Source organism: Cucurbita maxima, unplaced genomic scaffold, assembly GCF_002738345.1.
Source record: "Cucurbita maxima cultivar Rimu unplaced genomic scaffold, Cmax_1.0 Cma_Scf00004, whole genome shotgun sequence".
Lineage (NCBI taxonomy): Eukaryota > Viridiplantae > Streptophyta > Magnoliopsida > Cucurbitales > Cucurbitaceae > Cucurbita > Cucurbita maxima.
Window position 1 is genome coordinate 81,095 of NW_019272020.1, and position 17,932 is coordinate 99,026.

The 17,932-nt window shown below is 38.3% G+C and overlaps 1 protein-coding gene across 5 annotated transcripts; it reads left to right on the forward strand.

The window, feature by feature from the left end:
- Positions 1 to 6: 6 nt before the first annotated feature.
- Positions 7 to 16,772, forward strand: LOC111478537 (histone acetyltransferase GCN5-like). 5 transcript variants are annotated; one of them, XM_023122835.1, is made up of 14 exons: positions 7 to 743; positions 3,627 to 3,691; positions 3,888 to 3,968; positions 4,165 to 4,236; positions 4,886 to 5,054; positions 5,379 to 5,422; positions 7,170 to 7,269; positions 13,156 to 13,224; positions 14,175 to 14,244; positions 14,653 to 14,768; positions 15,307 to 15,403; positions 16,207 to 16,348; positions 16,432 to 16,526; positions 16,603 to 16,760. In XM_023122835.1, the coding sequence occupies exons 1-13, from the start codon at positions 132 to 134 to the stop codon at positions 16,496 to 16,498; spliced, it is 1,704 nt and encodes a 567-aa protein (XP_022978603.1). In that variant the 5' UTR covers positions 7 to 131; the 3' UTR covers positions 16,499 to 16,526; positions 16,603 to 16,760. The 5 variants fall into 5 exon arrangements, with proteins under 5 accessions (XP_022978603.1, XP_022978602.1, XP_022978605.1 ...); XM_023122834.1 differs by having other exon boundaries at positions 16,432 to 16,772; XM_023122837.1 differs by having other exon boundaries at positions 9 to 743; positions 14,190 to 14,244; positions 16,432 to 16,772.
- The last annotated feature ends 1,160 nt before the right edge of the window (positions 16,773 to 17,932 follow it).

Consider the following 17,932-nt stretch of genomic DNA (forward strand, 5'->3'; position numbering starts at 1 on the left):
GCCACAGCCGTTATGGAAGAAGGATCGGGATCCGTCATCGGCCAGTATAAAGCACCACCCAGCTTCAACAAGCTTTTGTTCCCGCACTACAGTTATCACACGGAAGTGCTTCTTCCACGCAATCTTCTCATATGGATACGCACTCCGCTCACCTTACTGTTACGAATCGTTCCCGTAGTTCTCAATCCCCTTCCCCCTCTCATTCTGCTTCCGCCTCTGCCACCTCCTCCATCCACAAGCGCAAATTGGCCTCCGAGGACCATGTCCCTCCTTTCCCTCCATCATTCTCCGCCGAAACACGCGACGGGGCGTTAACATCAAATGACGACCTTGAAAGCATCTCAGCTCGCGGTGGCGGTGCTGACTCCGACTCCGACGACGATTCCGACGATGCCGTGGTCGAGGATGACGAGGATGACTTCGACAATGGCTCTTCCATGCGCAACTTCACCGCTGCTCGACTCGAGAATAGCGGTGCTGGCGGTTCTGCTTCGGCCTCTGCCTCAGCGTCTGCTGTGCGTACAACCAAGATCAAGCCAAATGCAACAGTGAAGATCGAGAATGTGGATATCAACAAGGATGGAGGCATAGCCGGTGGAATCAATGCGCCGGGTTCAGCAGCGGGGACAACTGGAAATTCTGTGTCGGGGATTGTAGTGAAGGAAGATGCTTCGAAATTTTTTGCCGACAGTGTACAGACCAGTGGTGCCTATATTTCCAGAGAAGAGAACTTGAAGAGAGAGGTGTGTCTTCATACAAAACTATGATCATATCTTTTTGGTAAAGTTCCTGTTGTATGTTGTTTCGAACAATTTCTCTATCTGAGGAGGGACGAGTGCTAGAGAGAGGTGGCGCGGGTGAGAAGGGGTGGGAGTGGAAAAAGCTGGCAATACCCACCTGGGATTTTTTTTCAAGAGTATTACAATTCAAACAAGGTTGCGAATTTGAACCTACCACCACCTTGACCAGTTAAGACCCGGATTATCAAGGTGGCATCTAAAACGCTCAGCATCCGTTTGATGAGAGGTTTGGTGGAGGTAGAGTTTAAGTAGAAGAAAGAGGGAGAGTAGTGGCTTTTATCTCCATCGCACTTGTTTATAGATTTCTAAGTTGGGGAGTGCTACAGAGCCTTCTATTTATATAGCCATAGAAGCAACAGATTCTTTAGGCTACTAACGTGTTTATCCTTCTCCCTTTGGAGAATCTGGTCGAGAGTGTTTGGTGTCTGTTAGGTTGAAATAAAGATGACAAGAATCAGTTGAGGAGGTGCTTTTGAGTTTTCCCTTACGGACACCAATCTAACAGGAGAAAGATTAAGTTTTGAGTTTTTTGAGACATTAGAATTGAGAGGAACAATTTAATTTTTTTGATTGGGGGAGAGATGGGGTGAGGAAATTTGGGATGCGTCTAGGTTTAGCGACCTTCTTTTTGAGTATCTGAATCGCGGATCACCATGTGGACTCAAGGGTTAAAAAGGCGATAACAGGAGCTCCCTCAGTAGTACTCTTTAGTGTGTCACAAACCTTAAGTGGGTGACACCGCTTTCCTATATGCTAAATAAACCCTCACCCGTAGGGGTGAGTTCACGAATAGGGGGTTGTGCTCCAACCATCTCTTCATAGACTTAGTCAACCCATGTCATCATAATGGACCTAAATGCGGCTCAAAGACCAAGAAAATCAAAACATAGGCTCAGGCTCACTAACAGGACATACATATCCTCTAGGGCACATAGCATCTAATCCATATGTCAATCAAGAGTGTACATAGGTATTTCAACCTCTTAACATGTTTTTAGAGACATAGATGACACTAAATCATAAATCATACTCGCACCACATACATGCACATCAAGCAAGGTACGGTAAGACATAGTATGCCATAGTCCCAACAAAGCATTTAAATAAATCAGAGTCATTGGTTACATGGTGGAAGTCCTAAATGTGCATATCGAGCTAAACAACCATAAATCCATCATTTAGGATTTAACTAATCTATTTCCATGCTCAAATCATCCTTAATCATGCTAATAATTCATATGCCCAAGTCCTAGTCAATTCCTACCAGTATTTCTTGCTTAAAAATCCAAATGGTGACTTGCTTGGTTGTTGACTTCCTGGCTCGGTTCGAGTCTTTAGAAAATTCGAAATTTCCTAAAGCTTCTCCAATATATCCTAAATTAAGTCAAAATAATGAAATTGGTGAAAACAGCTAAAAAGCTAGACTATGAGAGGCGTAACACCATTAAAAGAGGTTAAAGAAACTGACCGATGACCCTCTGTTGACATCATTGCTGCCATCACCGATCCCTCTTATACAAATCCGAATGTTTCATAACAGCTCCTAATGGGCTTTAGTTATTGGCCTTTTTGTGGTGATGAACTTTTGGTCTCATTCTTTTGGATTGGAGTTGGGTCCTTTTTTTGTAGTCAGGGTAGAACTTCTTTTCTTGTTATTTTTCTCTGTCCTTGCATATTCTTTCATTTCTCATTCTCACAATGAAAGTGTAGTTTCTTAAATTGAAAAAAAAGAGAGGAGAATTACATGTTATGGATGGAGATATCCTTTAAAGAAAGGGGCATTCGAATTTTGTTCGATAAATCCCATGGGAGGAAGTTTGAGTGTCTTTATTGGAGGCAACTAAAATGGTGGCTACATTTTATGCATTTTCTTTAAAACTTCCCAAGGATATTACCCCTAATCAAACAGAAAGAGAACATCTAGAAATCTCGAGGTGGAGTGACTAGTGTCTTCCATCCGTGTGAGTCAAAGAAAAGGTGGAGAAGAAAGAAAATAAGGCCACTGAATAGAGAACGGGGTCTGGTTTCAAATTTAATGAAATTAGTTTGGTGGAGGGGCTATTTGAATCCATCTCGCTGCTATCTTTGTTTGGTAGCAAGTGAAGGGAGGAACCACCTTTTAATTGGCTGCCTCTTCAGCAAAAATGTTTGGAGTTCTATGGATTCTTAACTTGTGCAGTTTCCCTATTGTTTGTAAGAATGTGTACTTCAATTGTCTTGTGGTCATCCTTTTAGGAGTAGAGCAATGAAGCATTGTGTTAATAAAATCAAATTGATATTTAAAGTACTTGGCTGAAAATAAATATTTTCTTGTTCAAGGAATAGGCAAAAGATTGGATAAAAGTATATGTGTTAGCAAAACTTTCTCTTCTTCTTTTTTCTTTTAGTACAACAAGTCGGGGTATGGGAGATTTGAACCTCCTCAAGGGAAGTAGTTGTCAATTATCGCTAAATTATGCTCACTTAGTAACAAAATTGTATCTCATTTTAGGCTTCTATTGATAATGATTTTAGTAACTACACAATCTTTGTTGTTAATACTAATTAAAGTTTGTTTTTCTTTGCAACACGTGGTCTATCAGACCTTACTACTAACTTTTCACCAACTGACGAAATATTTTTAATTTGTTGTATTTTGTTTTAAAAATATTTTGGCATCTTCACTTGTATCACAGAGTAATGACATACAGATAAATGTAGGTGATCCCTTAATTCAGCTGCGTTCTGTCCATTTGGTTGAAGTTGATAAGGATTTGATCTTGTTTTAAGCTATTAATTCTGTGCATTACAAGAGAAGTTCTTAAGGGGGATTTCATAATGTTTCAGGAGGAAGCTGCGTTACTCAAATTTGTATGCATTTCAAACGATGGTGTTGATGAGCATATGGTTTGGTATGTTTTTTCTTTGCCCAAGTTTTCTGCTGCATATAATTCCTTTTCTGTAACAGTCTTGCAGTGTTTTTCATGCTTCTGATGACATGTTCACCTCTAGTGTAGCCTCCACAATAGGCTGTATGTCTTCCATATGATCTCATTTTATGTAATAATTGATTTGATGCAATATTGCATTTTACGTGGAACTTTTTAGGTTAATTGGATTGAAGAATATTTTCGCCCGACAACTACCTAACATGCCCAAGGAATACATTGTCCGTCTTGTTATGGACAGGTACTTTCACTTACAACATGTGTCTTTTTGGGAGGTGAGAAAATGAAGCTTCGAACGCACATTTCGGTCTTAATTTGGAGGTTTTTTATTCACTTCTCATTTTAGGCATTGGATCCTCGTCCCTGAGGTCTTTAGTCTATTTCCTTTTTGTTTTGGATTGATGCTTATCCTTTGTTTCTCTAATTTTAACTTGCAGAAACCATAAGTCGGTGATGGTTATAAGACGAAATCATGTTGTTGGTGGCATAACATATCGCCCATATGACAGGTGTTTTTATGTTATAGCATGCATCATTTAGTAATTTGTATCTGCCAATTTCTGGGTGCAAAAAGTAAAAATGAAAACACAAACAGATAGACTCTTACTATACGGTGTGAGGCTAACTTATTTCAAATTGTCCTCTTACTTAGAAAACATGGTTTGGTTTTGAAGTTCATTTGTTAGTGGTCACTTGTAGTTGGATTACTTGTTTATAAACAATATTGGTTCCTTTGTTATTGATGCGTATTATGTGCTTCTGTGCAATGGCATCACTTCACAACGAAAGCCAGCCCTAAGGAAAAATTTGAGTCTGCTATGTATGGCATGCTATGTCTAAAATAAATTTGCTTCTCATCTCTTCCCTTCTCTTCTGGTATCATAAAGCTCCAGGAAAAGTTTTATGTTTTGTTTTTTTAATGAATAAAAAATAATAGGTTCTCCGATTCTAATTATTGTTATTGAAGTTGAGAACATTTTAACAATGAACTAGAATCTCTATTTTTTTTTTGTTGGAGACCCTATAGAATAGTGAAGCCAGCAATGGTTTCTGTTAGGTTGCTTGTAGGATCTTATTAAGTTGGAAGCCAATCTCCTGACTTCTTTTGCTTTTTCTCTCCTCTTCTTTTCCTTCCTTCCTGGTCACCTTCTATTGCAGTAAAAAATTTGGCGAGATAGCCTTTTGTGCTATTACAGCTGATGAGCAAGTAAAAGGATACGGTACCAGATTGATGAATCACTTAAAACAGCATGCACGTGATGTTGATGGCCTAACTCATTTTCTCACATATGCGGATAATAATGCTGTTGGCTACTTTACCAAGCAGGTCTAGTGGTGTATTTTTAAAATATTTATCGTGATGCTTTTTAGCTTATTCCTTATTCTCGTATAAACTCACATATTTCTGTATTGCTTCTCCATTCATTCACATAAATTGTGTTACACTTTCTGACTAAATGCTAATTCTGTCTATTTTAAAAAAAAGACAATGCAGTTAATTCAGGATTGATTTTGTTATCATGTTCTTGTAGAAAATTTCACTTAGGGGATGCAATTTTGTTCGAGTATATTTTTCACTGGTTTATAGTCTTCTTCTTTCATACCGGATATCAAAATGAATAATTGATTGACCTGGGCTTTAAACCTGTAGGGATTCACGAAAGAAATACACCTGGAGAAGGACCGGTGGCAGGGGTATGTCACAAATACGTTTTGAAGATTACTGAAGTTTTCTTTTCATAACTTTTGGAGACAAACAAAGAGCATATATTTTTCATTGTTCATTTGGAAGTATTCACTATTGATTTCTCTTTCTGCAATGTTTTAAAATGCTAAAGGTGGCCATGCAACCTTTTTTGGTCTTTATTTACATGAAAAAATAAATAAAAATTCAAAACCACGTACTACTAAATAGTATAATTACATAGCAGTTTCAAGTGTACTTGAGAGTCAAGGCTAACAATAAAAAACAACAAGAACAATAAAAAATGTATTGAATTTCCATTTAAAAAATATGACCATCTATTAAGCTTACTGCTGTCTGGTAATCGTGGTTCTACTTTTATTCAATCTTTTGATGTCCTCTTTTGTGTGTTTCTCAAGCAATAATAGTAAAACTTATTTATTCATTTTTTCCTCATTCCACTCTTGTTAGAGTTTGTATCTTATGAGCATTAGTTTAATTTCACATCTTCAATGAAAATACGCCTCTTGTTATATATATATATATATATATAAAAGTAGAAGTAGCAATAGCCTTATATAGGTTTAACTAAAGCAATCAGTGTTGTATTAGAATAATATAAGTCAGTTAACATTTATTTATTTTTTATTCATTTATCGATTAGATCACATGTACAAAAGAGAAATGAGGAAGAGGGTTACAAGCAGGCCTCCAGCTCATCAAAAGATTGCTTAGACTATAACTAGAAAAAGATGAGAAAAAATAATTATATCTATGAGTCATTACCAAAACACCATCAAGAAAATAAGATAAGTTCGATATTTGGCCTTAAAGATCCTTTGTTCTTCTCCTTCCTAAACTCCTAAGGAAAGCCCTAATAAGACGTGTCAATAGAATGTCTCTATCCTTCTTGAAAGGATGCTCCCAGAAAGGCCGGTGGGAGTCTGCTAACGTCACCAAAGGGTCTTCCATCCAAAAGTTGGTGGAACTAATGGTGAAATCTAAAGGCTAACAATGACTCTCTTCCAAAGCAGTTTCTACTCAACTATATGCCTCCATATCCATTTTGATTGGAGGGTTTCGTTTACTGTCCTAATATTTCCAATCCTGAAGCCCCCTAAGTGTAACTGAAGTTGGACTTCATGTTCGTTAACATTTATGTTCTCTAGAATAATCGATTGGGCAATTATTCCTACCATGTGTGATGTGCCTTTAGGACTCAATGTTTTTGGTGGAAGTATATGAGCTACTTAGGAATCAAAGATTGTGCAAACCTCTGAACTTAAAAATTGTGACTTGTCTTCCTTAAGCTGGACACCTTCACTATCTTTTCTTTGATATTATTTGATGTGTTTCCATTGCTTTTCAAGTCATTGTTTACTGGGGAGTGGGGAGAGAAGCTAGAAAGTAATATACCTGTTGGCTGCTATTGCTTGTATCTGGAAATGCAAATGTATTGTATTTTACGCTTTACATTTCAAAATTTTGAAGTGCATGATAAGTTTCTCAAGCGGAGGTTTGATTGCTTGCAAGGTTTTGTGCCTTGCTTTGGATGTCTGTTGCTAAATTATTTTTGGAACTATTTGTTACTCCTTTGGATTGGAGCCTTTTCTTCTACGTAAGATTATGGTTTGGCTCCTTTTGTTAAGTGACCATCTTTTTGTTATTTGTCATTGTTGGCCTTTCGCATTCCTAATTTTTCTATATCAAAGTTCAGCAATTAGAAATATAAAAAAATAATAACACATTTCTTTCCAGGTACATAAAAGACTACGATGGAGGAATCCTTATGGAGTGCAAAATTGATCCAAAACTTCCATACACTGATCTGTCTACAATGATTCGCCGTCAGAGGCAGGCAAGATATCTTTTTGCTTGATCATTGAGCATTCAAATTTGTAGTTATAATAAAATTTTATGTTCATGCAACTATTGATGATTGAAGTCTAAAAGATGAATGAAGCTTTAGTTCTTTTAGCGGGTTTTATCTCTCATAGTTAATTTATTTTTGGATAGATTTTTGTTTTCATGCAACTACACTCTCAAAGTGACATCTGAGCTTCCCAATGGTAGTGGAAAAAGATCCTCAACCACTACGACTTTTGGTAGGGAGGGCACTACGCCTTTGCAAAGTTCAGTACCCTTAACGGATTTGCTTGGCCCCTTTAGTACACCATATTGTGTGGAACTCCCAGTAATTTGCAGTTTTGTGTCCACTTCCAAAATAAAGTTGTGGGCTATCTCTATCAATTAGTACCCCCACCTCCTCAATGCTAGTTGGGCCCGGATCTTTAGTCTATTGTGAATCCCGGCCCCCACCCCCACCAAAAAAAAAAAAAAAAAAAAAATGTATGTTGAGTTGAAGTTAGGTATCCACCCCAACTATCCTGCAAAAACACCAAGTACTCGACTTCTATTCTATTGTGGAATAAAAAAAGCAACCCTTAATACAATAGAAACGATAAGAAAAGAGCTGGAAAGATGATACAAAATGCAAGCTACAAGAAAACAAGTTCCTCAGTGTGAATGTTTGATTAATCCACCACACCCAAATGGTGGCGAGAGTTCTCTTATTTATAATCATTTACAGAATACAGAAATAAGGTAAATTACAAATAATAAGGAAATAGCGATAAAAGGAAAGAATAATAAATGAATACAATATATTTGCATTTAGTAAAAGAGAAAATATGGTAACCCGTAATGTAAGGCAAATATCTAGATATTTGCCTTAATGAACGGTCAACTATCCTTAACACCCCCCCGCAAGCTGAGCGTCGGATTTGAACGAACATGAAGCTTGGATCTGAAAAATTCAAAAAGAGGTCGAGAAATACTCTTTGTGAAGATGTCAGCAACTTGGAGATGAGAGGGTACATATTGTGTACGAAGTTTGCCAGTGATAACAAGTTCTCGAAGGAAATGATAATCTAGTTCAACATGCTTGGCCCGCTTGTGAGAAACAGGATTAGAGCTCAAAAAAATAGCACTTTTGTTGTCACATAAGAGTAAGGGCTGCTGTGAAATAGGGACCTTGAGGTCATGCAAAAGATGCGTAACCCAAAGAAGTTCAGCAGCAGTTGTGGCAAGAGCACGATACTCAGATTCACAGCTGGAGCGTGATACAGTAGGTTGCTTTTTGGCACTCCAAGAAATGAGATTGTTACCAAGATAAATAGAATAGCCGGATGTAGAACGACGAGTATCGGGACAACCAGCCCAGTCAGCATCCGAATAAGCGACTAGCGTACTAGGAACAGTGGATGGACGAAAGATAAGACCAAAGTGGAGTGTTCCTTTGACATAGCGAAGAATACGTTTGACAGCAAGAAAGTGATCTGCAGTAGGGGCATGCAAGAATTGACTGACAGAATTGACAGCATAGGCAATATCTGGACGCGTGATAGTCAAGTACTGAAGGGCGCCAACAAGAGATCTGTAGAGAGTAGGATCAGAGAAAGGAGAACCATCAGCAGTCAGGTGTTGAGAAACAACCATGGGAGTGTGAACTGGTTTGCTATCGAGCAACTGAGCACGAGTAAGAATATCTCGAGCATATTTTAACTGACTGATAAANAGACCATCAGGAGTGGGTGAAGCTTCAAGACCAAGAAAGTAACTGAGAGAACCCAAATCTTTGGTAGCAAACTCAGAATGAAGCTTGCGAGTAAAGCTGTTAATAAGAGATGAGTTGTTGCCGGTAACAATAATGTCATCAACATAAAGAAGCAAATAGATAAGGTTAGATTGCTGATGAAAGACAAAAAGGGACGTGTCAGCGCGACTACAAGAAAACCCAAGTGTGAGAAGAAATGAGCTAAAACGCTGAAACCAAGCACGAGGAGCTTGCTTTAAGCCATAGAGAGCTTTCTTTAATAGACAAACATGCTTTGGAAATCGAGGATCAACATACCCAGGAGGTTGTTCCATATGAACACGTTCAATAAGCGTTCCATTGAGAAAAGCATTCTTGACATCAAGTTGTCGAAGAGGCCATTTATTTGTGACTGCAATAGAAAGCACAACACGGACAGTGGTAGCTTTGACAACTGGACTGAAAGTGTCAGTGTAGTCAAGACCAGGAACCTGAGTATAACCTTTGGCAACGAGACGAGCCTTGAAACGCTCGACGGATCCATCGGGCAAATATTTAATACGAAACACCCATTTAGAGCCCACGATGTTGGTGTTGGCAGGGCGAGGAACCAAAGTCCAAGTATCATTTTGTTGTAACGCTCGAATTTCTTCATCCATGGCAGCCACCCAAGCAGGATTCTTAGCCGCAGATTTGAATCCTTTTGGCTCAGTGGATGCAAGAAGAGCAGAGAGAAGTCCAGATGAGCCCAACATACCAAGATTTGCTGGATGACGAGTCTTGAATATACCAGCTTTGGCGCGTGTGATCATAGGATGAGTGCCCAAAGAAGAGAAATCAACAGGAGGTTCAATAGAGGTTGAATTAGAAGTCGAGGGTGACAAAGTGGAACCTGCAAGAGAAGTATCAACCTGCACAGACTCATCTACAAGGTCAGAACAAATATCACACGGGGATGAACTGGATTGAGGAATGTGCGGTGATGAAGTGGTAGGGGGGGATGAATCAATATGATGAAGATGTGGTTCCAAGAAATTTGAAATAGGAATAGTGGAAAGAGGTTGGGCTTGGGAGCTAGGGATAGCAGGAAAGTGAGTTTCATCAAATTGAGCATGGCAGGTGATATATAGCTTAGTGGTGGCGGGATCAAGACAGCGGAACCCTTTATGAACAGGACTATAACCCAAAAAAATACAAGGAATGCTGCGGGGAGAAAGCTTGTTAGGCATATAATCACGCAAATAAGGATAAACACGACAACCAAAGGGATGAAAATTGTCATAATGTGGAGTGTAGCCATAAAGGAGTTCAAAGGGTGACTTACCTCCAAGAAGTGGAGTAGGCAACCGGTTGATAATATAAGCTGCAGTGCTGAAGGCGTCAACCCAAAAACGAGGAGAAAGATGAGAGTGAAAGAGAAGGGCCAAGCCAGTCTCAGTCACATGACGATGTTTTCTCTCAACACGACCATTTTGAGCAGGTGTATATGGACAAGAGAGTTGATGGTGGATGCCAGAATTACGTAAATGAGTTTTGAAACAAGTACTAGTAAATTCGGTACCACCATCGCTTTGAAATACCTTGATACGAGAAGAATATTGATTTTCCACAAATTTTTGAAATTGAAGAAAAATATCAAAAAAATCAGATTTAAATTTTAAAGGGTAAAACCAAGTGAATCGAGAATAATCATCAATAAAAATAGCATAATAAAGAAAACCCGAATTTGATTTGACGGGAGAAGGACCCCAAAGATCACAATGAATAAGATCTAACACATGAGACGACCTACGTTCATTGCGGGAATAAGGCAATCGATGGCTTTTCGCAAGCTGACAACTATTACATAATGATGGAGAAGGCAATAAAGACGTAAGAGAAAGATGACCTTTTTTATTTAAAAAAGAAATAACAGAATGATTCACATGACCCAGACGAGCATGCCATAAATCATATGAAGCACGTAAAGATTTGTTTTTAAGGGCTGAAATAAAAGCAGAGTTGCCGCGCTCCAGCACATATAGCCCTCCATCTCTTTTACCGGTTGCCACCACCCTTCCTGTTTGATGATTCTGGATAGTAATAAGATTATTAGTAAATGTAACGGAGAGAGGAAAATCAGACGTTAATTTACTTATGGAAAGAAGATTTTTAGTGAGGTGAGGGACAACCAAGACATCTAATAAGTGAATATTTGGAACAGGAGAAAGAGTACCGATGTGGGTAATGGGTAGGGATGCACCGTTTCCTACAATCACAGAGTCCTTACCCGTGTAATTTTTAGACTGATCCAGAATTGATGGGTCGGCAGTCATATGGGCCGAAGCTCCAGTGTCCAAAAACCAATCAGCAGCATCAGGTCCAGCAATAGAACATGACGTGTTAAAGGCTTCAGCAAGGTGAGCATGAGAAGAATCAGGTCGAACATACCGTTGGTTGCAGCGGTCAGCATAATGGCCCTCTTTGCGGCATATTTGGCAATGAGGTGGTCGACGACCCTGACTTGAGTGGGTTCGTCCTCGATTAGAAGAGTTGTTTTTGTGAGAATAAGAACGACCTCGCTGGTTGGTAAAGGAAGCAGGGTGACTTTCATGGGTGCGGCCACGATTAGTGGCTATGAATGCTGTAGGAGTGGAGTCAGAGGACTCAAGGGAGCGCTGGAACAACTCAAAACTTTCAGTTTTAGAGACTAGATCTGCAAAACAGGGGATAGGGGTGAGAGCCATCAGAGCAGTAGAAAAAGCTGAAAATTCGGTGCCGAGTCCACGAAGGAACCAATGCACTTTATCAATGTCCTCGACGGGTCTGCCAATGGCATGAAGTTGGTCACAAATTTTTTTGAAGGCACGGGCATACTCAGCAACAGGTTTTGTGCCACGTTTCATCAACTGCAAGTCATCCTTGAGTCTCAGTTCACGAGCTTTTGACTGATGGCTGTACGTAGTTTCCAACGCAAGCCAAACATCACGTGCAGTAGAGAGACCAACGACAACAGCCATGGCTTCCTCAGTGAGAGAGGAGAGCAGGAGACAGAGAAGTCGTTGATCGGCTGCTCTCCATGCCAAATATTTGGGGTTGAATGTTGAGGAGGTTTCTGGTTCAAAGCGAGGTGGTGGAACCATAGTTCCATCGACATAGCCCAGCATGTCTTGACTCTCAAGAAGAGGGAGAAGTTGGCTTTTCCAAAGAAGATAATTGGAGGAAGAAAGTTTGATGGTGATCATATGGATTAGAGTATTGAAAGGAAGAAGATGATAACAAGATTCGGAAGCCATAGAGAAGAAAGGATCAGGGTTGTTAAACCGAAAGGGCTCTGATACCATGTGAATGTTTGATTAATCCACCACACCCAAATGGTGGCGAGAGTTCTCTTATTTATAATCATTTACAGAATACAGAAATAAGGTAAATTACAAATAATAAGGAAATAGCGATAAAAGGAAAGAATAATAAATGAATACAATATATTTGCATTTAGTAAAAGAGAAAATATGGTAACCCGTAATGTAAGGCAAATATCTAGATATTTGCCTTAATGAACGGTCAACTATCCTTAACACTCAGCTATTTCAGAGAGCTGGTTCTCTCCACACAAGGCAACATAGTCAAAAACTAAAATTCCACACCCACAATGGTTCCCCAAAACTCTACTAAAACTCTCAGCCATGCTCCAACCGCACAAAGTGCGGCCTCATTTTGCCACTAGCTTACTCTTGTGCAATTCCCTTCTTACCCCTCTTGGTTTAAGTCTTGACAATCGGAGGTCTCACAATTGACTCCATTCCCTTTTTGGGATCAGTTTGTTCCTTTAATAAATGATAGATTCAACTCAAATCAACTCTGCTGTTTCTATTAAAAACATTACCATCTGAATTTGAAGTGATCAATGTGCATTGTTGAAGTGCACCAAAGTCAAACTACCTAGAGTTACTTGGGAATTTAAAAGAAAAGAGCTGTCACACTTAAACTTTGCTGATTACTAATTAGAAGTAGTTGTGTAAGTATGCATGTGATTGGTATGAACGAGAAGAATCTGGGTAGAGGTGGAACATTGAAATGTCAGCCTCCTAATACTATCAATTTGACCAATTCTTGTAATGATATAATTGTAGTACACACATTTTTCAATTCTTGTTTTAATTAGTGCAGGCAATTGACGAAAAAATAAGAGAGCTTTCAAACTGCCACATTGTTTATCCTGGCCTTGATCTTCAAAAGGTATGACTTCATGTCTAGAAACGTGACATTTTTATCAATGTCAGTTTTTTTTTTTCTTTTAATATACATAATTTGTTGTCTTCTTTTAAGTCATAACGAGCAGGGCTCAATGGATAAAGGCACCAATGACCTTCCTTGGGCCAACCCCAACTCTTGCCTTGTTGTATATCACCTTTTTTGTATACTTGTACATTTTGAATGGCAGACATCGTATGTGCCTCTAAGTTAACTGAAAGGGGATCTATTTTCTAGTTTCTACTTATTTGGGATAAAAAAACATAAGTCTGGCGGAAGGCTGGATTTCACTTTTATGCTTGATTACTGTTTGGAGTTCTTTATTTATTTTTTTTATTTCTTATTTCTTTCTAGGGATTTTGACGTTTATCATTATTTGATATGTATTTCTTTGATATTCAGCACATTTTCAAACCACCAAATTGATTTTTGTATGAGAGCATGCTGTAGAATTACATCCTTCCTTTGAACTGCACTTGATTTACAATGTTTTGAACTTTAGAAAAACTAGTTATATGATGGAGCTTCCTAATGAAATATGAACTTCTGGTGCAGTCTTATTTGTCCTTGAACATGCCCAAAGGAATATATGCTAGTTTTCCTTTCATCTGTACTTTCCTCTCGGCATAGAGATATGCTGTTCCACTGAAATATCTAAATTTTTCGTCTACTCTTCTTTTTATCATGTTATGATGAAACTACCTGACCAGATTGAGGTAATAGGCTTGTGATTCTATTTTCCTAATCACAAAGTCAAATTATCTATTTTAAATCAATATATAATAGTGTTTTTCTCCTAAGGAGGTAGGCTCGGAATGGCTGCACCTAGAACTTGGGAATTTGTTGTTGTACATAATAACACCTCCTTTTAAACTTCTCTTTTTTCTCATTTTAATGAGTGGTGAATTGCTATTTCCATATTGAGTCTAATCAAGACTTGGCTGTTTCAGAAGGAGGCAGGAGTGCCCAAAAGATCCATTAAAGTTGAGGAGATCCCGGGTTTGAGTAAGATTCTCATTCTACCTTTGGCCTTGGAATTATTTACTTGTATGCTATGCTATTCGTTGAATAACATCCTAACTAGCTTTGAAACATCAATTATTTGTATATATAACCTAGAAGGAAAGAGAAAGGACTTCCAAGAAATAGTTATAAAATCTTTTTTTTTTTTTTTTTACTTAACTTATTCTACACACTCTTAAAATATCATTTTATGGCCTTTTCATTCTCTAACGCCAGATATCCACTTGCTATATCCTTTAGATCCCTTTTCTCTGTGCTCTTGAAGGGTGCATATTTTTTTTACTCCCCTCGCTAGCTAAAAAGTTTGCCACTTCGTAATAATTTTAATGGCAATCTGTTTATTCAGATTTACTAGTTAACTGACAAGAAGTGTGCTACTTTTGATAATAGAGGAGGCTGGATGGACACCTGATCAATGGGGATTCTCACGTTACAGAGCCTTAAACTCTGCTGACGGGATCTCAAATCAGAAACATTTGACTGCATTCATGCGCTCACTTCTCAAGGTAAGTCTCTTGTTTGAAACTTCTTATTTTCCTTTTTGGTGAAACATGTACGTATATTCCTCAAAAGTAGGTGAAAGAATAACCCAGGGGTCCTGGGCCGTTCCCTTATTATTTTCATTTTTGGGTGTGCATGATGGTCTTAGTTCAATTTTGATTTGATTAAGTATGAACACATGTTATAGTACACTAGTGATAACATCTAACGATGTCCTGCAAAATCAAGCTGGGGAGGTCTATGTTTTCAGTTTTCATTTTAAAAAGAGGAGAATGAGAGACTGATAGTGCCTGCCACACTTAATTTTTTCAAGTATCATTGTTTGTCCAGAACAACTTTATGAAAGATAGGCTTGAGGCAACTTCTATCCTTAGTCTACTCGATTGTCAATCCCTGGCCAAAACTTTTTGAACATTTCAGAATTTTTGGTTCACTTGCATATTTGTATTGTTACTTCTTCTATTCTCACTTTAAATTTGGCATTTGCATCTGTGTAGTCCTTGCCTCTATTAATTAATTCTTACTGTTATTTTTCCACACTAGCAGTCAATGCATGACCATGTTGATGCGTGGCCATTCAAGGAACCAGTGGATGCTCGTGATGTGCCTGATTATTATGAAATTATTAAGGATCCAGTGGGTAAGAACTCTCAAGTTAACGAATTAGTCTCATGGATCTTTGCTGCATTCTTAGGTTATTAGTATGTTAGAATTGCTTTTGCACTTTGTTAAAGCACTGTTCACTGACAATTCGTTAAAAATATGACAGTTATGTCAGTTGGGTCAGTTCCTTGGCTATTGTGTCAGTTGGGGAAGTTCCTTGGATATGGTTGATAGTTTTTCTTCTTCCCTTCTCCTGGATTTTGTTTTGTTTTGTTTTGTTTTGTTTTTTTTTAAGAAAAACTTTTCAATGACATTTTCCTTGTTGGAACAAAATGAAAAAATAATGATGACAGACAACTAAAGGTTGTAGGATAGAATCTAGTATGATGCAACTCTCTCGTGTATTGTGGTAACTTGCTTGTTTGAATTGCAACGTGTTTCAAATGGACAATAGTCCATGGATATTAGATAGATGTCAGATGGCCTTCCAGAATGGTTTGCTGTGTATTTCAACAACTCCCTTCCCTGCGGCCTTCAGTCCTTCAGTTGATAATATGTAAAATCAAATTTGACACTCTGGCGTTTACAGCCTTAGAACTTTCTTTTTTGGCATTCTATCTTTTAATCATTTTCAGATTTCAACTTAGCATGGTCTCGAGTTTGGTGTGTTTTAGATGGGAACCTGCTCCTAAATGGAGTTCCTATTGTTTCTTCTCACAAGATGAAGCTGTTTCTGTTGATTAATGATTAGTGCATCCCTTTGTACTCCTGTTATATGATACAAGTCGATTGATGATATGTAACAAGACTTCTTGCTCATAGTTCGCCAATGTTCTGTAGATTTAAAGACGATGTCCAAGCGGGTGGAGTCAGAACAATATTACATTACTTTCGAGATGTTTACTGCAGATGTGAGAAGAATGTTTGGTAATGCACGCACGTATAATGCTCCCGAGACTATTTACTACAAGTGTGCAACAAGGTACGATGCCGCGGATCTTGTAGAAGTACCATCCTGTTAAATTTTCAGTCTCCCTTGAGTTGGCTTGCCCATGTTCTTTGCAGGCTGGAGGCACATTTTCAGAGTAGGCTTCAATCTGGTCTACAATCTGCTAGCAAAATTCAACCATGACGTTTGCAATGACCATGCCAGCTTAGTTGTACAGATTTCTCCCAAGTAACTTTATTGCAATCAATTCCAGCATTTCCTTCTAACCCAGATTCTTCATTGTTCAGGGTGAGGGTATTCTGAACTCCTCCAGTCTCCACCTTTTAAAGATCGAGTGATTGTATTATGTATTTATTAGTACACTTAATTTGTAAGATAAGTGTAGTGCACGGCTTATGTACATGATGATGTAAAGGATTCCCTATGTTTTCAGACTTGGATGCTCTAGTTTAATTTTAATTTTTACCTCATCGAAGTTTAATTTTAATCATTTCAAAATCACTTCAAAACAAGTTTTAAGTCGAGCTTCTTCTCTTAAGCTTTATTTGTGGAAAATTATAATTTGTTTGTTTTGAAGATTGAGCTTGGTGCCTATTTAATCTAATTTTTTATTATTATTTTGTCACTTTATTTAAAAGTTTCGTGTTAGCATATTCCACTCAGCAAGTTAATTGTCTAAGTCATTTTTTTAGGTTAACTCGACTTAAGTAAGTTCATGAATAATTTATAACTGTTTTTCAAATGCAAATTATTTAAGTGTTCCTTTTGAAATATTAAATTAATATATTTTCCAACTCAATAAAAGCACATTTTATTCACACGCAAAAAAAAAAAAAAAAAAAACCTTCATTTTTTAAAACAAAAAAAAAGTGAAGCATGAGATTTTAAACTCATTTTTCTAAATTCAGGTCCTAAAAGTGACATTTGTGAATATATATATATATATATATATATATATATATATTGCCAATTCTAATTTATGAGAGAGAGGGTAATTTAGCAAGCGAACGAGCAGCGCTCTGTCAATTACCGACCCAAAACAAATCAATTAGCACCGCGCGCTTTTTATTTCATTCATGGCGCGAAAGCCATCTCCCCTCGGCAAACCGTACCAATACCAACAACGCATTTCTCAGTGCGTTTTCAACCCCACATCACGTATCGCCTCCACCGTTCTCCCCCCATGCACTCAGCAAATGACAACTTTTATCGAACGAGTTTGTTTTCCAGGGGAATAATCGTCCGTATTTTCCCGGGAAATTGGAGCCGCCCGTGAAATTGGAGCCGCCCGTGAAATTGTACCTCTACGATTTGCCATATGGTACACCATTCTCCAGATCGAGGTGAAGACTCGTCAGAGCTCAAATACCCCGGTCCCGCGCACATGGTTGAGTGATGCATTTTCTCTGATCCGCTTATCAGAAGCGTACTGGGTCACCCAGCATTCGGTTGTTGAATGAATCACGAGGAAGAAGACTTGTAGTTTGCTCAAATCAGATTGAGGGAGATTCAGGGCTCACCAGGACATGATTTTGTCGTACCATCGTCAGATCATCTTATGGTGACTTTAGTCTCGCAGCTTGCAAGACCTTGTCCTCCGTTGTTGGCAACCGGTTT

Bases quoted from the DNA above. Each gene is read 5' to 3' on its own strand.
- LOC111478537 (XM_023122834.1), top strand. From the start codon at position 132: ATGGATACGCACTCCGCTCACCTTACTGTTACGAATCGTTCCCGTAGT. The intron at 4,237-4,885 runs GTGTTTTTATGT...CTTCTATTGCAG, and splicing joins ACATATCGCCCATATGACAG to TAAAAAATTTGGCGAGATAG. The intron at 5,055-5,378 runs GTCTAGTGGTGT...TTAAACCTGTAG, and splicing joins TTGGCTACTTTACCAAGCAG to GGATTCACGAAAGAAATACA.